General features: G+C 39.3%; 2 protein-coding genes across 2 annotated transcripts; both read left to right on the top strand.

Moving 5' to 3' along the window:
• Positions 1 to 657: 657 nt before the first annotated feature.
• RB195_004973 (uncharacterized protein) lies at positions 658 to 3,768 on the top strand (the record flags this gene model as incomplete). The annotated part of the gene is made up of 2 exons (XM_064177220.1): positions 658 to 741; positions 3,565 to 3,768. The coding sequence occupies 2 exons, from the start codon at positions 658 to 660 to the stop codon at positions 3,766 to 3,768; spliced, it is 288 nt and encodes a 95-aa protein (XP_064034345.1).
• Positions 3,769 to 4,467: 699 nt separating this feature from the next.
• On the top strand, positions 4,468 to 15,595 carry RB195_004972 (uncharacterized protein; the record flags this gene model as incomplete). The annotated part of the gene is made up of 24 exons (XM_064177219.1): positions 4,468 to 4,584; positions 4,799 to 4,953; positions 5,051 to 5,138; positions 5,275 to 5,430; positions 7,873 to 7,929; positions 8,358 to 8,466; positions 8,629 to 8,788; positions 9,557 to 9,720; positions 9,786 to 9,984; positions 10,057 to 10,161; positions 10,221 to 10,291; positions 11,435 to 11,494; positions 11,561 to 11,661; positions 11,726 to 11,931; positions 11,991 to 12,110; positions 12,681 to 12,740; positions 12,842 to 12,948; positions 13,041 to 13,113; positions 13,483 to 13,580; positions 14,066 to 14,200; positions 14,265 to 14,382; positions 15,071 to 15,148; positions 15,243 to 15,332; positions 15,508 to 15,595. 24 exons carry the CDS (start codon positions 4,468 to 4,470, stop codon positions 15,593 to 15,595), a joined length of 2,715 nt encoding a protein of 904 aa, XP_064034344.1.
• Positions 15,596 to 19,214: the final 3,619 nt, after the last annotated feature.

Genomic DNA, 19,214 nt, shown 5'->3' with positions numbered 1-19,214 from the left:
GCGCAGTTTTCCTGTTCAGATTCTTTCAAATATTTGCAGGGATGCGAAAATTGTTCCCTGAACGCTCTGAATGCAACGTTTATTATCTCCATATAAATTTCCATGCATTTAGTCCACTTAATATTTTGTGTGTGTGTGTGTGAATCAAGACTTTAATTTTTGTTTAAAACTTTGAAAAAAAGGAAATAAATAAATCATTGTTTTCAGGTGTTCCAATGTAATTTTTGTTTTTTTTTAGTCTGATCTCAAGAAAAATTTAGGAGTTTGTGTTGTTTTATATCAGATTTTGCGAGATTTACGGACTCGTTGTTGTTGTTGTTGTTTTCTTCCTCCCCCTACTGTACATACACCTTGCCGGAAAGGCGGGGGGATAAAACAATCAATAACGGTGACGAATAATAAATAAAATAAATAACATAATAATAGGTAATATAATGATAAATAATATAATGAGTAAACGAACAAAATAATATAATAATGTAGATAATAAATAAAATCCTAGAATTGAAGGGAAATCTCGTCCTAATCGCTGTTGACAATGGTGTCATCGTCGACACTTGAGTGAATCCACTCAGGCGCTCCGCAATTGGAATGTCCGGTCGGTCGGTGGGTCGGTCACGTGCGGATAATTGTCGCATCCGGTGCTTTGCGTCCTTTATGCTTCTGCGACGACGTCTTATCGATTTCGCTGTTGACAAACTGACTGACGCCAATGCTCGGGGCAATTCCGCTCTTTTAGTGGTGCGCCCTTAATCAGGCAACCCTCTGCGCCCCTTTTTCGAGTACTCGGTGTTTGAAAAAGAAGTGTTTTTTCATGTGCTATTATCCACAATCCTCTTCATGACGATTTCTTTCTTTCCTCAGCGTTTACTTTACTTTTACTGGTTATTTCCCGTCCCTAATTTCCCGCTGATGCAATCAACGTTTTCTGATGTTTGGACGAGTTCCCCTGCACTCAGTGCTAGGAGTATTTTTTTCTGGCGCCATAACCCTAACGTATATATTTCTATTCCGCTCTTTTATTGGTTTTTATTGAATCAGGCGACTCTCCTCGTCTTTTATTGAAGTACTTGGAGTTCGAAAAAGAATTACTGCGACCCATCTGTGGACCTCTTTATGATGATTTCTCTCTTTTCTCTTCTCTTACTTTACTTTTTCTGATTATTTATTTCAAGACAGGTAGAAATTTCTAGTCAACACGAATCCAATGATTCACTTAAGAGCGTGAATTTTGACGAAAAGCATGGATCTTTGTTTTGTTCTATTCCAACACTCACAGACTTCTATATAATGTGCTGGAACGTGCTATGAGTGCAAAAATCTCTCTTATAAATAAACAAACGGGTATTGAGTGTAATCTGTCGGACCAGACATATCGTCTACTTCATGATAGGATTTGAGTACACTTTTATAGTGGTCGCGTTAATATATTACCGTATACTCCTAACAGAAAAAAGTTTAAAATTAAAATTCGCTAAAGTCTAAAAGTCGTCTAAAGCTACATAGTGTAAGACTACATATTCTTGTTTTTCTTCTTTTCTAATCTTGAAATCAGAATTTATAAAAATCAATTGAGGATCACAAGTGAATGGTTCTTTTCAAAGGATAATTAGTTTTTTTTTTCCTATGAATATGAACAAGTATAATAGAACACACTCTGTTTCCTCCTGTAGGAAGAAGGCGAATTTATGGGAACTCGGAACCAAAATAAAGGAAACATGTCTCTTTCTGTATTCCTCTCTACACGCCCAACTCCTACTTTTCTATCTTTTTTCCTTTCTTCTCAATGAAAACGTCCCTTCTTAGTGGTTTTGTTTTTCTTTTTAAACCTACATGGAAAATCCCGGCGTTCCCATGTAATTTTTCTCCTTCATTTTATCTCTTGTGTTATCTGCGGAGAATCCCGATGCTAGGATCATATTTATCATGTTGTCTTTTCCTTCTAAGCTGTCTCTGAAGACTCTTCATTTCTGCAGTTTCCGCTTGCTGAAACGTTCCTGGTCTTTCATAGGAATTCGAGGAAGGCGCGCAAAATACATACTCGAACATTTGGAGAGTCGAAAAAAAACTATGTTCAAGCCTTTTTCAAGTTTTGCTTATTTTCTGCAAATGAATTTTCACTCTGTCGCTCTTTTCCACGGCTATTGACGAAATTATCTCTCGTTTATAGTCGGGTTAAAACGACGTGAAGCGCGGTGCCATTGCGCATGCGGCTGCGTTTGAAGCGGCGCGATAGAGACAGCGGTTGTAATCGAGGTGGGACCGTGGTGAATTATGTACAGCGATGGTTAGCGCTAAAAAGGGGTCTATCACGGTCCTAAATGTTGCGCTTCACAGCCCGCTTCGAGCGCAGCCGCTTACGCAACTGCAGCGTGCTTCATTTCGTGTTGACCCTACTAGACGTAAATTCACGGGCATATGAAAAAAAGTACTCGTAGGTGATTGCATCATGAGCTGGTTTGCACTACATGAATTTTTCCTATTTTTTTTATTTATCAATTTTTGTTTTAAATATTTCCTTTAGATTTCACTTCCCTTAACTGTTGGTTGATTTCATACTATGTATTTCTGACAAAGTGAGTGTTTTTTTTTTGATTTAATTAATTTTGTGTCATGTATTCTCTTCATTAAGGTGTTGAAATTCTCCTTTCTTGTTCAGTGTTGGTGTTCTTGGTTCAGTGAATCAATAGACTCGCGAGGCCAGGATTTATAGTCCTCTCATGCTCCACCGCATACATTTAGGTAGTTTGTCGCTCGATCGATTCCTATGATTTAAGCACGTCACAAGCATGGCTCAGATTTTGAATACTGTTGCTCGCAATAATTGTTTGCTAGAAACATCTCATTTTCTCAACGTTTTTCAATGATTTTCTTCTGGTCATCGCACTTTTCGCATTTCTTGCTGTTCCCTATGGAAAATTCGAGAAATTCTGACCAATAACGCCTAGCTTCCTATCACAACCTTTTCATTACTTTTCCACAATGGGATTTTTTTTTCAAAAACTCTTCTAAAAGAAGTTCTGAGCTTTATACTGCAAGCATTTCTTCGACTGGAGCTACCACAATCGACGGAGGAGAGTGCCAAGAGTCAATGAGCATTTTTTCCATATGGTTTTTCCTAGAATTTGGAATATTTCAAACATTCCAATACAACATACTATCTTCTTTCGTTCTAAACGAATCTATTAGTGGATCCACTTGTGCTGCGGTAGTTTCGATAGCTTTTCAAGTGTTTAGTTCGTGGAAAGAGCACTTTCATCGTGCTTTTTAACACACATGTTTACACGAAGTGCATTTTTTTTCCTCTTTTGCTTGTACAGTCACTATAGTCATAACGGCTTAGTTACATAACAGAACCATCATCGAACATTCGAACATTCATCCTTCCTCCGATACAAATGATTTATTGATTTTCTGGGATCTCAAAGTTAGGGGGTTGGCTGAAATTCTAGCAGTTCTGGAAGCAACTTGTCAAAATGAAATGAGTGATCTTTGGTCTCCGTTGACACAGCGAGCATTTATTGATCCGTACAAAGTGTACATCTATCGATCGAAGCGCTGCAGCTAACCGATATCGATTTTCTCGACCAACTGACGTCAGCCGGATGGTATGACGAACCTGTCACGCTGTATGTAGTGATCGTGTTCGCAGCAGCTGCTGTTATTGCTGTTCGCGACGAATTTGGAGTGAGCGCATGTCCATCGCTATCGATTGGTCAATCCCAGAACGAATCGATAGACGTATTTGATCGTAGTATGGCCGTATGAGTGAGATTTCGCATATTCTCCTTCTTTTGTTTTTTCTCTTTTTTTTTTTCGCTGTCTTCTTTTTTTCCCTCAAAGGAAACCCTTTCCCCTCCGTAGGGAAATCACACTACTTCAACGATACGTGAATTAATTTCAGTAATGTTGTGTTTTGTGCACAGATTTTCTACATAGCTCGTGTATTGCATACGTATCGATTGATTCGCTTTTTAAGTGAATTTTTATTGCGTAGAATGGACGCCTGCAACCAATTATCTCTGATTTCGCTGTCAATACGACCACGTCCATAAAGTGAGAAAAAAGTGAACGACCTTCTTTTAATGTGAATTGGGAACAAGTGGTTCTAGTTTTTAATCTAACGTTTTTTTAGTTTACTTCCTTCTTCTTCCACTAGTCTTTTCTAACTTGTTAAGTTATTTTGCTAAGTCTTTTTTTTATGTTCCTCGAATGTTGAGGTGCTTTTATTTCGATGGAGATTTCTTTTTTTTTTCTTTTCGAGGCCTCTCTACTTTCCGACAACATTTCCCCTGCACGTTCTGCCATGTATGTGTTAAAATCCATTTTGTAATTTCTCCTCTATCCATTGAAAACATGATGAAATCGTTTCGAATAATTGAATTTTTCCAAATCAGGTCTCGTGGTTTAGGAGGGGTTTTCGGTGATGGTGATGTCGTTTATTGTTCGTTTTACAGTTAATGTAGTATGCCGAGCAAACCGCCGCCGACACAGTCACCGACAGTGCAGTTATCTCTCAAGGAAAAAGAGATTCTCAAAGTTATTCTTGAGTTTTTGGAAATAAGAGGACTACATATTACACAGGTTTGTTCCATCTAAATGTTTTTTTTTTCTTTATTTCCTCATATAACCTCAATTTTTGACTTTTTCTGTTATTTGATGTTGATTTCAACGTCCGTAAATTTTTTTTGTATATTTGGGCAGAAATAGCAGACCATATCTTTGCTTTGCGGAGATCATCGAGTACAGAAATTGAAGACCTAACGAAGATCCCTAAATAGATCGCTAAATTTTTCAGCTTTCACTAGAAAGAGAAACGGGTGTGATAAACGGTAAGTATTCGGATGATCTCCTATTCCTGCGACAATTGATTCTTGACGGACAATGGGATAATGCGTTAGATTTTGTCGAACCGCTCAAAAGCGTACAAGATTTTGATTTTAGACAATTCAGGTATGTTCCCAATTCAATACAATTTACGAAACGTGCCCATGTTTATGCTTTACAGATATTTAGTCACGAAATATAAATTTTTCGATATGTTTTGCAGATATTTAGTCACAAAATATAAATTTTTCGAATTGTTATGCGTGAAATTGGAGCCGGGACCGCTGCATGACAATGATTTCGCTGTAGAGGTTGGTGAATTATTCGAGAGCAGTTTTTTTTTTACAGTTATGGTAATAAATTTGGCAAAGAGACTCTCTCCGAAGTTCTTTTTCCTACAAAATTCTTTGAAATAGTAAATTTCTAGTCAGGATTATCCTATTTCAGGAGCTTGTGGAATGTCTCAAAGACCTTGAGCACATTTGCCCTACACCCGAAGACTATCGACAGCTTTGTGCCTTACTCACACTCCCAAAATTATCCGACCATGCTGATTTCAAAAACTGGAACCCTTCATCGGCTAGAGTGGAGTGCTTTCACAAGGTGGGCGATCTTTATCAGGTTATGCGAGAACTGTTCTTCCGTTCGTGCCTCTCACTACAGCGTGGGGGAATTCTTGCTGCACTCTTTCATTTCTATTATCCTGATGCTCCAAATATGTCTTTAGCCTCTTTCATATTCTCTTTCATGTCTCCTTAGCCTTTTTATTTGATCTTAAACTGTTCCTTTCTGAGTTCTGATCCTCTTTTTCTAAATTCTTCCACCGGTATTTCTTATCTGGAGTATTTCACCACCACTATGGCATTACTTTTACTCACACCATTACTCTTGGACTAGTTCGTTCCTGAAATTAGCGTTGAACTCATCGCTTCACCAATAGTTTTGGTGCCTACTAAAAACTTCAACCTCTGCGAGTTTGCTTTTTTCTCACTACTTCTTCATCGTCTTCTCCGATTTAAATTAAATTAATTAATTAGACTTTAGAATTAATTAGAATTAAATTAGTTAGACTTAAATTTGATATTTCGGTTCATAATTTACTAGTGTAACTACTACTGAGTTTTTCTTCTTTGTAATTTATGAGAAAAAAAAAGACGAAAAAGAAGCAAAGTCGCTGACGTTACTGCGTTTCACCATTCGCTACCGTCTGTACTTTATCCAACAATTGGTAAAATAAGAGAAAACAGTGAATGATGTCAAGTTATTGAATTTAAAAAGATAGTCGACCAGAGGTGCCTCAACATGTTCGTGTCATTCCTGTTATGGAAACAGCAATATTTTTCTATGTTTGTCGTATTGGGCATTTTTAGGAAGGCCAGTGTTTGAGGATGTAGGGAGCTCATGAGTGGTGTTGAATGTAAAAATAAATTCCATGGAATCGACCGACCCAATACCAACAAATGACGATATTTCGCATTCGATGAAAAGAACTGGACGTTGCGATGTAAAGTGCGGGGTTAGGTATACTTCGTCTCTCAATTAATCTTGGCCTTGGTTTTATTTCCAGCTGTTTTAATCAGAGATTTTCCTTTCAACACATTTTAAAGAGACGAGGGAAAGAAGTTTTATGAGACAGTGCCCGAATTGAAGATGTTTTTGTCCTGCGTTGAGTCGGTTAGAGGTAATTATCCTGAGTGCGAAGGACAACCGCAGAGTACCAGGTTCTATGAGGTTTTTTTTCTTGTTATTATGAGGTACTGGCTGGCAAAGGTAACTTATCGACTAACCCCTTATTAGTTACATGGCTTAACTGATATTTATCAGTTGAGCTTCCCTCTTGTACTCATTTCAATCCCTTAAAAATATTTTTTTATGCATTACAAGATTCTTTGATGACTCTTTTTCTTTGTGTCCTTGTTATGTACGAAGATTTGAAGCAGATCTTTGAGATTTAAGTCTTCTTTTTCGAGGGACTAACTGCTCAAACATAAATATAAGCAGACGTACATATAATAGGTTCAAAACGAAATAAAATACGGTGTGGTTACGTAAGCGGCTGTGCTCGAAAGTTTCCTCCTTCAGCGCGGTGGAACGGTGAGCAGGGTAGCGATCGAACGTGAGAATTTACAAAAAAAAAAAATGTTTTAGGTTTTTTTTGGAGGAGGGGGGGGGAAGGGTGGGGGGGGGGGAAGAAAATCGCGAACTGCAGTGATTAGGGGTTCTACAAAGGTCCCCTAGAATCCTGACCTCTACGTTCTACCGTACCACTTCGAACATAGCCGTTGATGCAACTGCACCGAGCATTCATGACGTTTTGACGCGATTATGCATTTCATCATCCATTTCATGGACCTCTCCGATGTCATGCGTTTGACAGAAGTGATGTTCCGTTGTCGCATCACCGTGGAAGTTCCAGACAAGAATGTTTCACTCTAAAAAAAAACTGAACAAGCACATGCTATATAAAGATACGGTCACGACTGTCACCAAGTGAAGGCAGTTCACGAACCACTAGATTTGAATTTGATCATTTCATTTTTTCTTCCACTTCCAATAACTTTTTCCTCTCTATTCGATGTGATGATGTAAGAGCACTTTTTATCTCTCGCGCAACTATATTCCCGTCCCATCCATACCTTTTTAACGCAGGTAATGACACATTTACGACCGGATTCCGATGTTTTGCGTTTTAAACGATGATCTATCGTGCTGCCACATCACAACTGAATGGGAATGTGAAAATTATTGAATATGTGACGCAGCGAAACTCTTTCTCAAGCTATTTTGGAACATATATATGTAGCATAGGTTTACAGTAACGATACAATAAATTTGTACGAGTGGTATGAGTTTCCTGACGAATTGTTCTATCCATTGACCATTCATTACCGGTCCCTTTTGGCTTTTTTTTCGATATACTAAGTACATTGCGAATCATGGAATTCTTTTGTTGATACTGTATGATTTGAGGAATGTAGTTTTACTTTTTAGAAACAAACAATAATTTCATCATATATTTGCTGATACTTGTTCTTTTGTCTTCAGATCCAAGCACTCGTAGTCCATCTGCTCCCACCTACAGGAAAAGACAAAGAACGTCAGGTAAGCTTAGCTTTAACAGCTCGATTTCTTTGGCACTTATCATGAGAAATATGAGTGTGCAATTGCGGACTTTATCAAGCAACAATGGCAACATTAGAAGTTATTTAGAGTTACATCGGAAGAAGCCGCACAGAAATTTATTTTCAGTTAAAAAACTGTTGAAGAGCAATTTTTTTTACCAGTAGAACAGGGACTTAGCTCATAAAAAAAGCAGGAGCTAATCTTTTGGAGATTTCTTATTGAATAACGATAAATTGCGAAAGTACACGATATCCTGGTAAAGATAGGCATTAGCCAGTTTTCGCCCATTTAGAGAAGTGTGGGAAATCCGCTTCATTGCTTCCTTTGTGATGTTCCAAAAGAACAGTATCACAATATTCATGCATTGTCAAAGTTTGTTTGTCTGTTTGTCACACCTATGATTTAAGGACGAACACCATTCTAACCATGATCGCCTGATCTCTCTCGTAGCAAAAGGAGTTTTCTACGAAGGATGCGTGGACTACTGTCAAGCACAGGCCATAGGTGATATGAAAGGTGCGTTTTTTTTTTGTTGATTTTGCATGCGCGGTTATAAAGAGACAGGATAGTTTCTATACTGTATTAGAGAGCTTGAAGTTTATAGCCGAACCTTTTTACCCTTACATAAAATGGCAACAGGTGAAGCTTTTGAAAAACCTGGATTCTCATTTTATTTAGGTATCGAAAATGGACCCCACCCTACAGACATTTTGGCGAACAGGCCACGGTTATCATCAACTGACTTGTCACTGATATCCTGGTTAGAAATGGTTGGAAGAGAGCAGTTTGCAATGCCGTTTCAGCAGAAGCAACTCGACCTGAAGGTGGAACATCTGAAGTAAGCATCCTTTGGAGTGGTTTCAGGAATTTTCTTATTTTTGGATTGATTTACATAGCCATTATAATCCCGGGAACCGGATTTTAGAACGAAAACATTGATGCCTACTCCTTCCTGTCCTTCGTTTCTTCACTTTGGAGTTGTCTTCTTCTGCTTCTTACTAATAAATACCGAAAATATTCTGGAAATGGATCTTTTCGTACTCCTAGAGTCAAAACTGAAAAGAAATCATTTTGGGCACATTTCACAGCACATCATTTCGTTGCCGGAGTACGAATTGTTGTTAGAGCGTTTAAGAACAACTGTTCTAGAACAACTGGAGCATGAAAACGTTCCTTACTAGTTGAAATCAGATCGTGGAATTTTTCCTTGTTGAAACAATTAACAATTTGTGGTAAGGAGATGTATCGTGCAGTAGTTAGTCAACTGGACGCCGCAGTAGAATCCAACTGGTCCTTAATGATGTCCCGCTCAATTGTAAAAAAAAAAAAAAAAAAAAAAAAATTTTTTTTTTTTTTTTTTTTTTTTTTTTTTAAAAAAAAAAAAAAAAAATTTTTTTTTTTTTTTTTTTTTTAAAGTTTTTTTTTTTTTTTTTTTTTTTTTTTTTTTTTTTAAAAGAAAACAAAAGTTTTTTTTTTTTTTTTCAAGTGGCGTGACGCTCACTACTTGCAGTCAGGTCCCTTTGATCCGACTGTAGCCGCAAATCGCAGAAATCTTCGCAGAAATAAATTTTTAGAAACTCGTACTTTTTTGGATTTATATTTGCAGAAAGCCAAAGCTAGAAGCACAATGGACGGAAACTATCCTATCTACGCCTATGAAACCAGGTGGACAATTCCCACATTCCATGGTGCCCAACGCCAAGCTCAAATTCGCTGAAAAAATGAGTCAGTCGATGACGATGCTTCCATTGAGTACAAGCATGAGTACAAGTGAGTATTGAACTAGTTTTTTCTTATTCTGCAAACGAATTTTAGGCGAAGCTTTTCGTTTGAAGGTGCTTTTCCTTCTGCTGGGCGACTGCAGCCGATGTCTCAATCCACAGCTCCTGGGTTCTGTTTGGGGATAGGTGATGCCGGAAGCGAAGCTATGGCACAAAGCCAACTAATTGATACCTTGATGGAATCCAGCGTGTTGACGAAAAGTAGTCGCCCTGATATGCAAAGAAGTACAATGATGCTTAATCCCATGACTAGGTTCGCTCATTCAAATCATTCGTTGATCTACTGTATTGCATGTACTTATGTACATAATACTCGATATTCCAGCTCAGTTGCTCCACAAGTGGTGGGACCCGCTATGGCTCAAAGCTATGTAAACGGAGTGTATGACTTCACACCAGTTCGTCGGCAACTGGATGAAATGACACGACGGTGGATGGATTTTCCTAGTTTCCAACATTATATCGATTCATAAAACAGCTTTATTAAAGGTCTTTGCCGCCACCTTCATCACAGAGACAGTCATCACTTCCACCAGTGCCTGAATTATCCACACCCACAAGTAAGAGTAATACACTAGTTCTTTTTATCTTTCTGTTCATTTAACCTATTTTCTTGATTATTTTTTATTTTATTTATTTTTTTTTTTTTTTTTTTTTTTTTTTAATTTTTTTTTTTTTTTTTAAATTTTATTTATTTATTTTATTTATTTTATTTCATTATTTTTTGTTTTTTTATTAGCCTATTTATTGTTAAACGAAAAGAAAAGATGGTGGTGACATCCTTGTATTGGTCATTAGTTATATACTCGAGTCAAAACGACCTGAAACTTGGTGGAGTTACGTAAGCGGCCGCGCTCGAAGCGGCACGGTGAAGTTAGCGGTTGCGATTGAGGTGGGACCTTTGCTAGCGTCACTCATCGCTGCAGTACGCATCGTTGGCGACTGCCAACTCTATCGCGCTGCTTCCAATGCAGCTACTTTCAACTACGGTTTAAGTTGTTTTAACCCAATTCCGTTGCACGGTCTTTAATTCCTGTGTTTTTGTTTTCACCATTAATGAATGAAAATGCTTAAAATGAATGAAATCCACCGAGATGGATCGTTACATCCATAGCGAACGATGAACATAACAAAATGAGAGATACAGAGTTGAGATGTTCTGATTGGTTGATAGATTGATTGATTGGTTCATCGGTTCCAAGTAGAGCCGAAAGCGCGCGATTTCTCAGTTGTCAAATCTGTACCTTAATCCTTTCTCTCTTTTACAATGCCCCAGCAACTGGTTGTCTTCTTTTCATGCTAATTTACATCTTATTATTTACGCATTGACGTATATTTTCTTATTCACGAGATGCAAGGGGTGGTGCAGGATTTCATCGCCCAGAGATGTGGTGTTTCTCTACTTCACGAACTTACAGTCGATAATGACAGATTTTAGCTGATGGGATGGAGATCAGTGCTTAGGAGAATCGCTGTTAAGGCTAAGGTTCTCTACAAAATAGCGCGTAACGAACTGTTTTTATTATTTGAATTTCTTATCTTCGACTATAGGTGTGCTTGTTCCTTCGTGATGAAGTTTGGCGCATTGTGTGATTATTTTGAAGCTAAAACATTAGGTCTTTGCCCAACATGTCGGTGGTGTACGTAGTAAATTGCAGAAAGTACAATAGATGGTGCAATTGTGACTAACATTCTACCTTCAGATGAAAATCCTATGATGCAAAGTCGCCTTTTCCAGGAATTCTCCAGCAAGCAGAGGATTTGTAAGTATACTATAGTAAATACCTATAAATATGACATCTTAAAATTGATCGTTTCTTTTTTTATAGCTGATGCCGTACCGCTCAGACAAAGGCAGCTGTCGGCTCCTACAACCTACCCAATTCCCTATGACAGCACAACATCGCTTTACTCAAATGGACAAGTGCCGGTATATGTTAATTTTAATGTTTGGGCGAGTTTGCTGGAAAATATTGATTTTTTAATCACTTTAGGTGCAAATGCCAGCGCCTATTCCTTCTTCGTTCCCAGCTTCTATGGGGCCGATAGTCCATCATGGATCCCCAAGACCTCATTCCGCAGTCGGTGGCCCGACAGTGGTTTCAAAACCCATGTCTCCGGCTACTATGCCGCCGAGACCAATGTCAATGCCACCGAATGGGACATCCGGGTCTCCAGTACAGTTCGAACCAGTATGCAGGTTGGATAATTGACTCAACGATTAGTGACTAAGTGGGAAATTGAGTCTCGTATTTATAGGTATGAAGATTCCCAAGCAATTCGAGCTGTAGCGTTCCATCCGACTGGCCGTTATTTCGCCGTAGGAACAAACTCAAAGCAACTTCATATATGTAAATATCCTGATATAAGGAAATTGACGTGAGTAGTCTTTCTTCTTAAGATTTATAAAAGTTTAAAGTCATGGATCATCATAGATCATCCCACAATCGGTGGTTCGACAGAAGTTCCATTATGTGGATGGAAATTTCCAATTGCTTCGGAAATTCTCCAGCGAACTGTGTCTTTTTCGAATTTTTCTAGGCTTCCGCAATACACACATAACCCACAAAAAGCATAGGCCATTAGAAGGAATTACGAGCGTTGTGGGAGATCCGTCGTAGACGCATGAGCAAGCGGCTTCCGGCTTCTTTCGTGGCAGATCGCTGCAGTTTGCGACGGTCCCACCTCGGTTCCAACTGCTGCCTCCGCCGCGCCGTTTTGAGCGCGTACGCAAATGCACCGCAGCTACACTCGTGATTCATCTCGTTTTGACCCGCCTATAGTTAGTCCCTTAGTTTCAGCGGCATTTGCTCAACACGCGCCAGGATAGTAAATTCCGAATTTTCTATTCCTCACGTAACACTTTGTCCACATAAGAAGAACAAATACTTGCTGCATTTTACTGCAAGCAAGATTTGTTTCTAATCTTTTGCTACTAATATGTTTTAGCATTTCGGACCAGATCCGGCATCCTGAAATTCTGCTCTCTCGCCCTAAGCAGCATCGAGGGTGAGTTGTTTTTTTCAGTACGCTTCATTTTTTGAGTTCGCAATACTTTTTTTGGTTTTTTGTGGTAGAAGTGTTCTGTCATTTAGAAATAATGTTTTTAGGTCGGTTTACTGTCTAACTTTCAATCCAACGGGAGATCTGCTGGCGACTGGCTCCAACGACAAAACTCTAAGACTTATGGCGTTTAGTTCGGACATTTGTAAAATTGGTTAGTTTGCAGATCTTTTAAATGTTTCTGTGAGGAATTTTCAACTTTTCTGAACTCAAATCGTGATCCCCTATAGCAGTTGTTTGTTTTAGGTGCTGAGATGGAATTCGGTTTTCATGATGGTACTATAAGAGATGTTGTCTTTCTCGAGGATAGTGCAAACAGGTATTCGTTTCACTTCAAGGCTGCTTATATAAATTCTCGTTGGAAAAAAGTTTAACATCAAGATCTTCAAAGTTCGCAATTTTGCAAAACTTTACAATAAACTTTCTAAGGAAGGCGTGATCGTAGCAGAACCAGAAGACGTGCTCGTTTGATTTCGAGTAGTGATCAACTCTCTTGTAAGAAGTCACGTCTGCCGTTATTTCTATTTGCTCCTTTGGACTTGTTTTTTCACTTTATGGGCATACTTGTGCGCAAAATCCGATTATTATCATTCTTGTTTGTTTTTCTGTTTCTTTCTTAACATATTAATTCACATACATGACACTGCATGGTTACAATAGCCGAAATTCAGTAAGAAGTTCCTTCCAGGACCTCCATATTGGTGAGCGGCGGGGCGGGAAACTGCCAGCTGCATGTTACTGATTGTCATACGGGTCAACTGATACAGTCAATGCGTGGTCACAACGGTAAAGTTGTTTTTGGTTCTTTATTTGTGATATCGTATCGAATATCTGCGATATTCTTGTAGTTGCGTTTTGGTTTGTTCGGGAACCAAAATAAAACAGCCGCTGATTCACATTCTTACTTTGTATCCAGCAAAACTTTTGAGACAAGGTGGAAAAAAATCAGTAATCGACTTTAGATGTAAAGGAACGATCTGCAGTAGTATGATTTCTGTCTGTTTAATGGAAAAGGATTTTAAAAAAACTAATCGAATTGTAGTTCCGCAGATTTGTAAGAGCAAGTGCATTGTTGTTCCTATATTTTATTGCTGGTTCTTCTTCTATTACATGAGTTGAAAATTGCCCACAGTTGGTCTTTTTTCCAAACGTGGAGCGTAGGACGATTTCTGCCCTCGAGGACTCGAATGACCTAGTCACATGTACCTACTCTTGTTCTTCAGCGCGTAAAATCCGTCTTTTCTATAGTTTTAAAGATAAATGCTCTTCAGCACCAATTCTTGGTCTCTTCACCTGGAACAGCGGCCCTCTATTCGTCTCATGTTCTCAGGACAAAACGATCAGGTTCTGGGATGTGCGAACAACACAAGCAGTGAATGTAATACAACCAACAAGCAAAACTCACAGTGAGAGTTTGACGTGTTGACTTGCCAAACCTTTTTTATTGACGAAATGATGTATTTTGTTTAGGTGCACCAGTAACTTCTGTTTGTGTGGATCCTTCTGGGCAATTACTCGTATCCGGTCATGAAGACGCTTCGGTAGCGCTCTATGACATTACAGGGGGACGAATTTTGCAGACGTACAGGTTATCCTTCAATTTCGTTTGAAAAATAACACCACAAATGTTCGAAACTGTTTCGTGCTCAAGGATAGTTTCATTCGAGTTCAAAATTTTCAAAAAGAGGAAGAACTATCATATTTAACCGCGAAATCCTGCTTTTTGTGTTGTTTGAATGAGATATGTGTATTAACTCAAAGATTTACTCATTTTGCAACACTTCTGCTCCATTTTTTTTTTGCTATTTTGTTTCCACAACATTTACTCCTCACATTTGAAAAGAACTCTCATTAAAAATTAGGCGTGTGGAACAGTTTTGATGAGAGCTTACGAAAACCTTACCAGCTAGCGTTGAGAACCATCAGGGTCAGGGAACGTAGAGACTTGATTTCCTGCCTAATTCGCAATGAGATTGCATTCCAAGGCAAATGCAAGGTTATTAGTATGTATGTGGTTATTGTATAATTGCTGTCGAATTACACTGCTTTGTGAAAGATAGCCATGTGTCGAGACTGGCAGCAGCGGTCGCAAATCGGGAGGCTCAGGACGACTGAGCCTGACTGTAGCCCAAATTTAAGCAACTTTCATACTGCGTTTCTTAACTGTTAGTGAATGCTCTTGTGCGGATAACAGTGGCTGAAAGCTGTTTGTTCGGTTGAATTTTCACTAATCTTCCTTCTTTGCCTTGCTAATAGCTAATTGATTAAGCGTTTAGGCCCCATGGCGATGAAGTGAGGACGGTACGATTCAGCAATGCCGCGTACTATCTTCTTTCAGCAAGCTACGACAAAAGGTTTTCATTTCTTATATTTTTCATTAGATCAAATCCATACGATGCATAATTCACACAAAACGACACAATATCGGATTTTTGTTTTTGTTTCCAGAATGGTGATCACGGATATGAGAGGAGATCTTATGGCACCTTTAATTTATTTGCCAGTAGCTGAACATTCTGACAAAGTGATTCAGTGTCGGTGGGTTTTTTCTCTTTTCATTACTAGTGCGTGAACTAAATGTGTATTCCGACGCTGCATTCATTCACTTCTTTTTTTTTTGCAAAATCAGAAAAGATGGGAAAATGGCAATAATTCGAACTCGATCGATCGTTCGAGTTCCATAAGCAGTGTGGAATAATCTCTCCTGGTTCAGGTGGCATCCATTCGATTTTTCGTTCCTGTCAACAAGTGCAGATAGAACTGCGGTACTGTGGGCTCTTCCTCCACCACCTCGATACTAATGACGGACTAAGGAGAGGACAAATGATTTCCGATGTAGAAATGCATTGCAAGCTATGCGTTGTATTTTTTTTTGTCAGTAAATTAATAGTGTTACGTTAATTTCCGGTAATATTTACGTTGTTCTTTCCACATTCCACTCCTTTCATCTACAATTTAATTTGAATTGATTGAAACCCATGTCATTTGAATCCCAACCGTTTAGTCATTTTTTACAAGCCTTTCTTTTACGTTATAACGAATATTATAATAAGCTGAGTATTGTTATAGTTCACCTGCATGATGTAAACAAAAAAAAAACAATTTTCAATGTCTACAAATGTCTTCGCTCTAGTCATTTTTTTAATGTGGCTCGAACATACGTTACATATGTTTGCTTGTTGTGTTGTCATTTGCCTTTTGTTCCAGTTTCGCTGATATCGCTAGTAGGTTGTGATTTAATCACGTCTTATAATTTTTGTCTTGTACATTTTCCCTGCTTTTACTGCTTTAAGAAAACAAAAACCTATGCTTCGTTTTTCCTTAGTTCGCTGTAGTCTTTCTCCTGTAAAATAGGACTTTATGTTCAAAGTCTGCAAACTGATCAACAGACGACCTGTCAACACCGGCGCCAGTGTTGTCATTAGCTTCGTATCAGATGTACACAGCATGTTCACTCATTTCCTGCAACTTTTCTTCCTTTTTTTCGCCCTAATTTCTCTTTAAGTCCTATTTCTAGTGAAAGTGACCATTGTGTTGAAGTCAAATTGCGATGGTCCTTAAAGAATCTCGGTTTTATGGCTATTTTATATGGGTACATGCATTTGAATTCATTTTTTGCAGGTGTATGTAAATTAAACGTTTTCAATTCTGATCATTGTGCATTGTCCAGCAATTGTTACCAGTTACAAGTTTTGTCCTTCTTTGTAATTAACGACGTAAATTGTTGCAATTTGAGAGATTTTCAAAAAAAAGTTCTCAAATTGAAATAATTGTTATAGTCGAGTCAAAGCGACATGAAGTTGGCTGCAGTTGTGTATGGGGCTGCGCTCGAAGCGACGCGGTGGAGCGTAGCAGTCAAGGTCGATGGGGGACCCTTAATAACACCACTCATCCCTGAAATTCGGAATGGTCCCACCTCGATCCCAACCGTGAGCTCCAACGCGCCGCTTCGAGCGCGGTTGCTTACGCAACTACACCGAGTTTTGTGCGTTTTCACTCGATTATAGAGGATATTACAGTTAGTATATAGTATGGTACTTTCGTAGTTTATTTAGATCCTGTTGCAGTAAAATATGAATAACATGTTGCTATAAGCACTAATGTTAGATACATGCCACAAGCAGCAACATAAATTTAGCTCTTGGGTTTTCACAGGTTACAGAAGACAACAGTGTAGAGCATATAAGTTTGCATTCTTGTGCCTTTGATCAACTTTTAAAACTTTTAGATCAGACACATCAAGTTCAAGAAGAACGAAGACGTTGGAAAGCGTTCCACTTCTTTCAAGCTATTTTTAGGTTTGACGCTACTTTCTCTATTTTTCCTGCGTTTTCCTCCCAAGAAAATGTGGACTCAGCGGGCGTAGTTTTCCCTCAGCGCCGAGTATTGGCTGGGAATTGAGTTCAAAACGCCATAGACATGCTGAACAGCTGCAGCCTGCCAAAATTCTGCTTAATGCAGTTGCGGTTGCGATCGACATGAAATCCTCTCTAGTTCAATTGAGGAGGTCATAAAGGGTCCCACCGTGCTACATCGAGCGCAGCCGCTCACACAGTTGCACTAGGCTTTAGGTCATTTTGACCAGACTTTAGGAATAGCGCCTATGGATACCTTTTCACACCTAGATGTAACGGTACGCTCACATAACGTTCGATACTGATAGCTGAGGTTCACGACACGTCATGAAAGGTGGACAGGATCGTGAAAATCACTGTAAAGACTTAAAGGCATCACCACACAAATCTGAGGATTCTAGGTGGGTTGCCTATATGGGGTAGTAGATTGTGGGGAAGAGGGTGATTCCGTTCGTTTCTTCCTAATTGCCGTAAAAAACGGCCCGGAAGATGCGGCGCATGCATAAAGCTGGCGCGCTCCAATACAACTCTTCGTAGACAATAGCGCCCGGAACACTCGAAGCTGCATTTTCCGGACCGTTTTTACAAGAATTAGGAATAAATTTACGGAATCACCCTCTTCCTCACAATGTGCGACCCCGTATAGGCATAACCATAACCGGGCCCCGTATAGGTCCCGCTAACTGCTATTCAAGCAGCTTTCTGCATGCATCTGTCCACTCTTTGAAGAAACGATCCGGCGATCATAGAGAGGGTAACTACAGACCAGTAGACGTACATTAGGATTCATGCAGTTTTTACCACCATAAAACGGTTCAGAGCGTCTCATTTACTTCTTAACAAGACTGCTTGAAATCGTTGAGCTATGCTGGTGCACACTAATTCTGGTGATTACAAGTTCTGGCGTCGTCGCGCCTACGCTTCTCTGCACTGTGGAGTCCTCTTCAGTGATTCCTAGTGTCCGCTCACCACTCCGACGCCGTGGCATTCATCTCATTTCATTCTACCGACTTCTGTCGCCGGCTTACCAATTGGACACCGTGCAATCCGTCTACCTGATTTCTGGAATTTCGTTCTACACATACGAACATACACACTCATGCACGTACATAGACTTGTCAAAACGTCATGAAGGACGGTACAGCGCCGTAAGCGTTGTGCTCGAAGGGGCGCAGGAATTAGCAGTTGGAATCGAGGTGGAACTATCGCGAACTGCACCAATAAATGACAATAGGTGTCCTCATTCGATCCTAACCGCTACGCTCCACCGCATCGCTTCGACCGCAACCGCTCACCCATCTGCACCGTGTTTCATGTCGTTTTGACTCTATTACTCACCAATGTACAAAAAAATAATAAAACCAAGGTAGCTGTTGTATAGTTTTACATCAAAACTATCAAAATATCAAATCTTTGAAATGCAGAAAAGGCAAGAAATTTTTGAAAGAAAAGAACGAAAAGCAATTTCACATTGCAGCGAAAAATTTCTGGAATTCTCACTTATTCCCGAATTTATTGGCTATCGTATGAACCAACGAGTTTAGCTCTCTACTCCCCTAATTGTACACATCTACGACGTCAAGCTTGAACGAGAAATGATGTGATTCTTGAGAAAAGCGAGTCAACAATCGATTCGAGTCTTTCAACTGCACTCCACTCGACTGTGTCTTCAGAACGATATCATGAAAATATTACAGAATTGAAAAGCTAAGTAAAAAAGGACATTGATGGAAATGTTTTGCTCGCTATTGCTTTACTAAGTCTGCTATTTTCTTGCTTCACAAGTTTCTAAGAAGTGTGCGTGCGTGTCTCTGTCAAATAAAATGCCTAGCATTAATCGATCCGCTTGGGATCCGCACTACCGCGTTCATTTCAAATCAGAATCGTCTTGAGTTTAGGAGCGCCTATCTAGCTTATACATTGACTTCCAGTCGATGGCCAGTCGATGTTCCAAATCAGTGCTTTTACCCTCACAGATAAGTATGGTGCCAATTTATCGATCCCGGAGGGAAGAAAGGCCTCGTTGGCTCTTCGGCGGTTTCGAACCATCGATCGATAGTGCAGA

The sequence above is a fragment of the Necator americanus genome, chromosome I (assembly GCF_031761385.1).
Source record: "Necator americanus strain Aroian chromosome I, whole genome shotgun sequence".
Lineage (NCBI taxonomy): Eukaryota > Metazoa > Nematoda > Chromadorea > Rhabditida > Ancylostomatidae > Necator > Necator americanus.
This window is presented reverse-complemented; position numbering and strand designations above follow the sequence as displayed.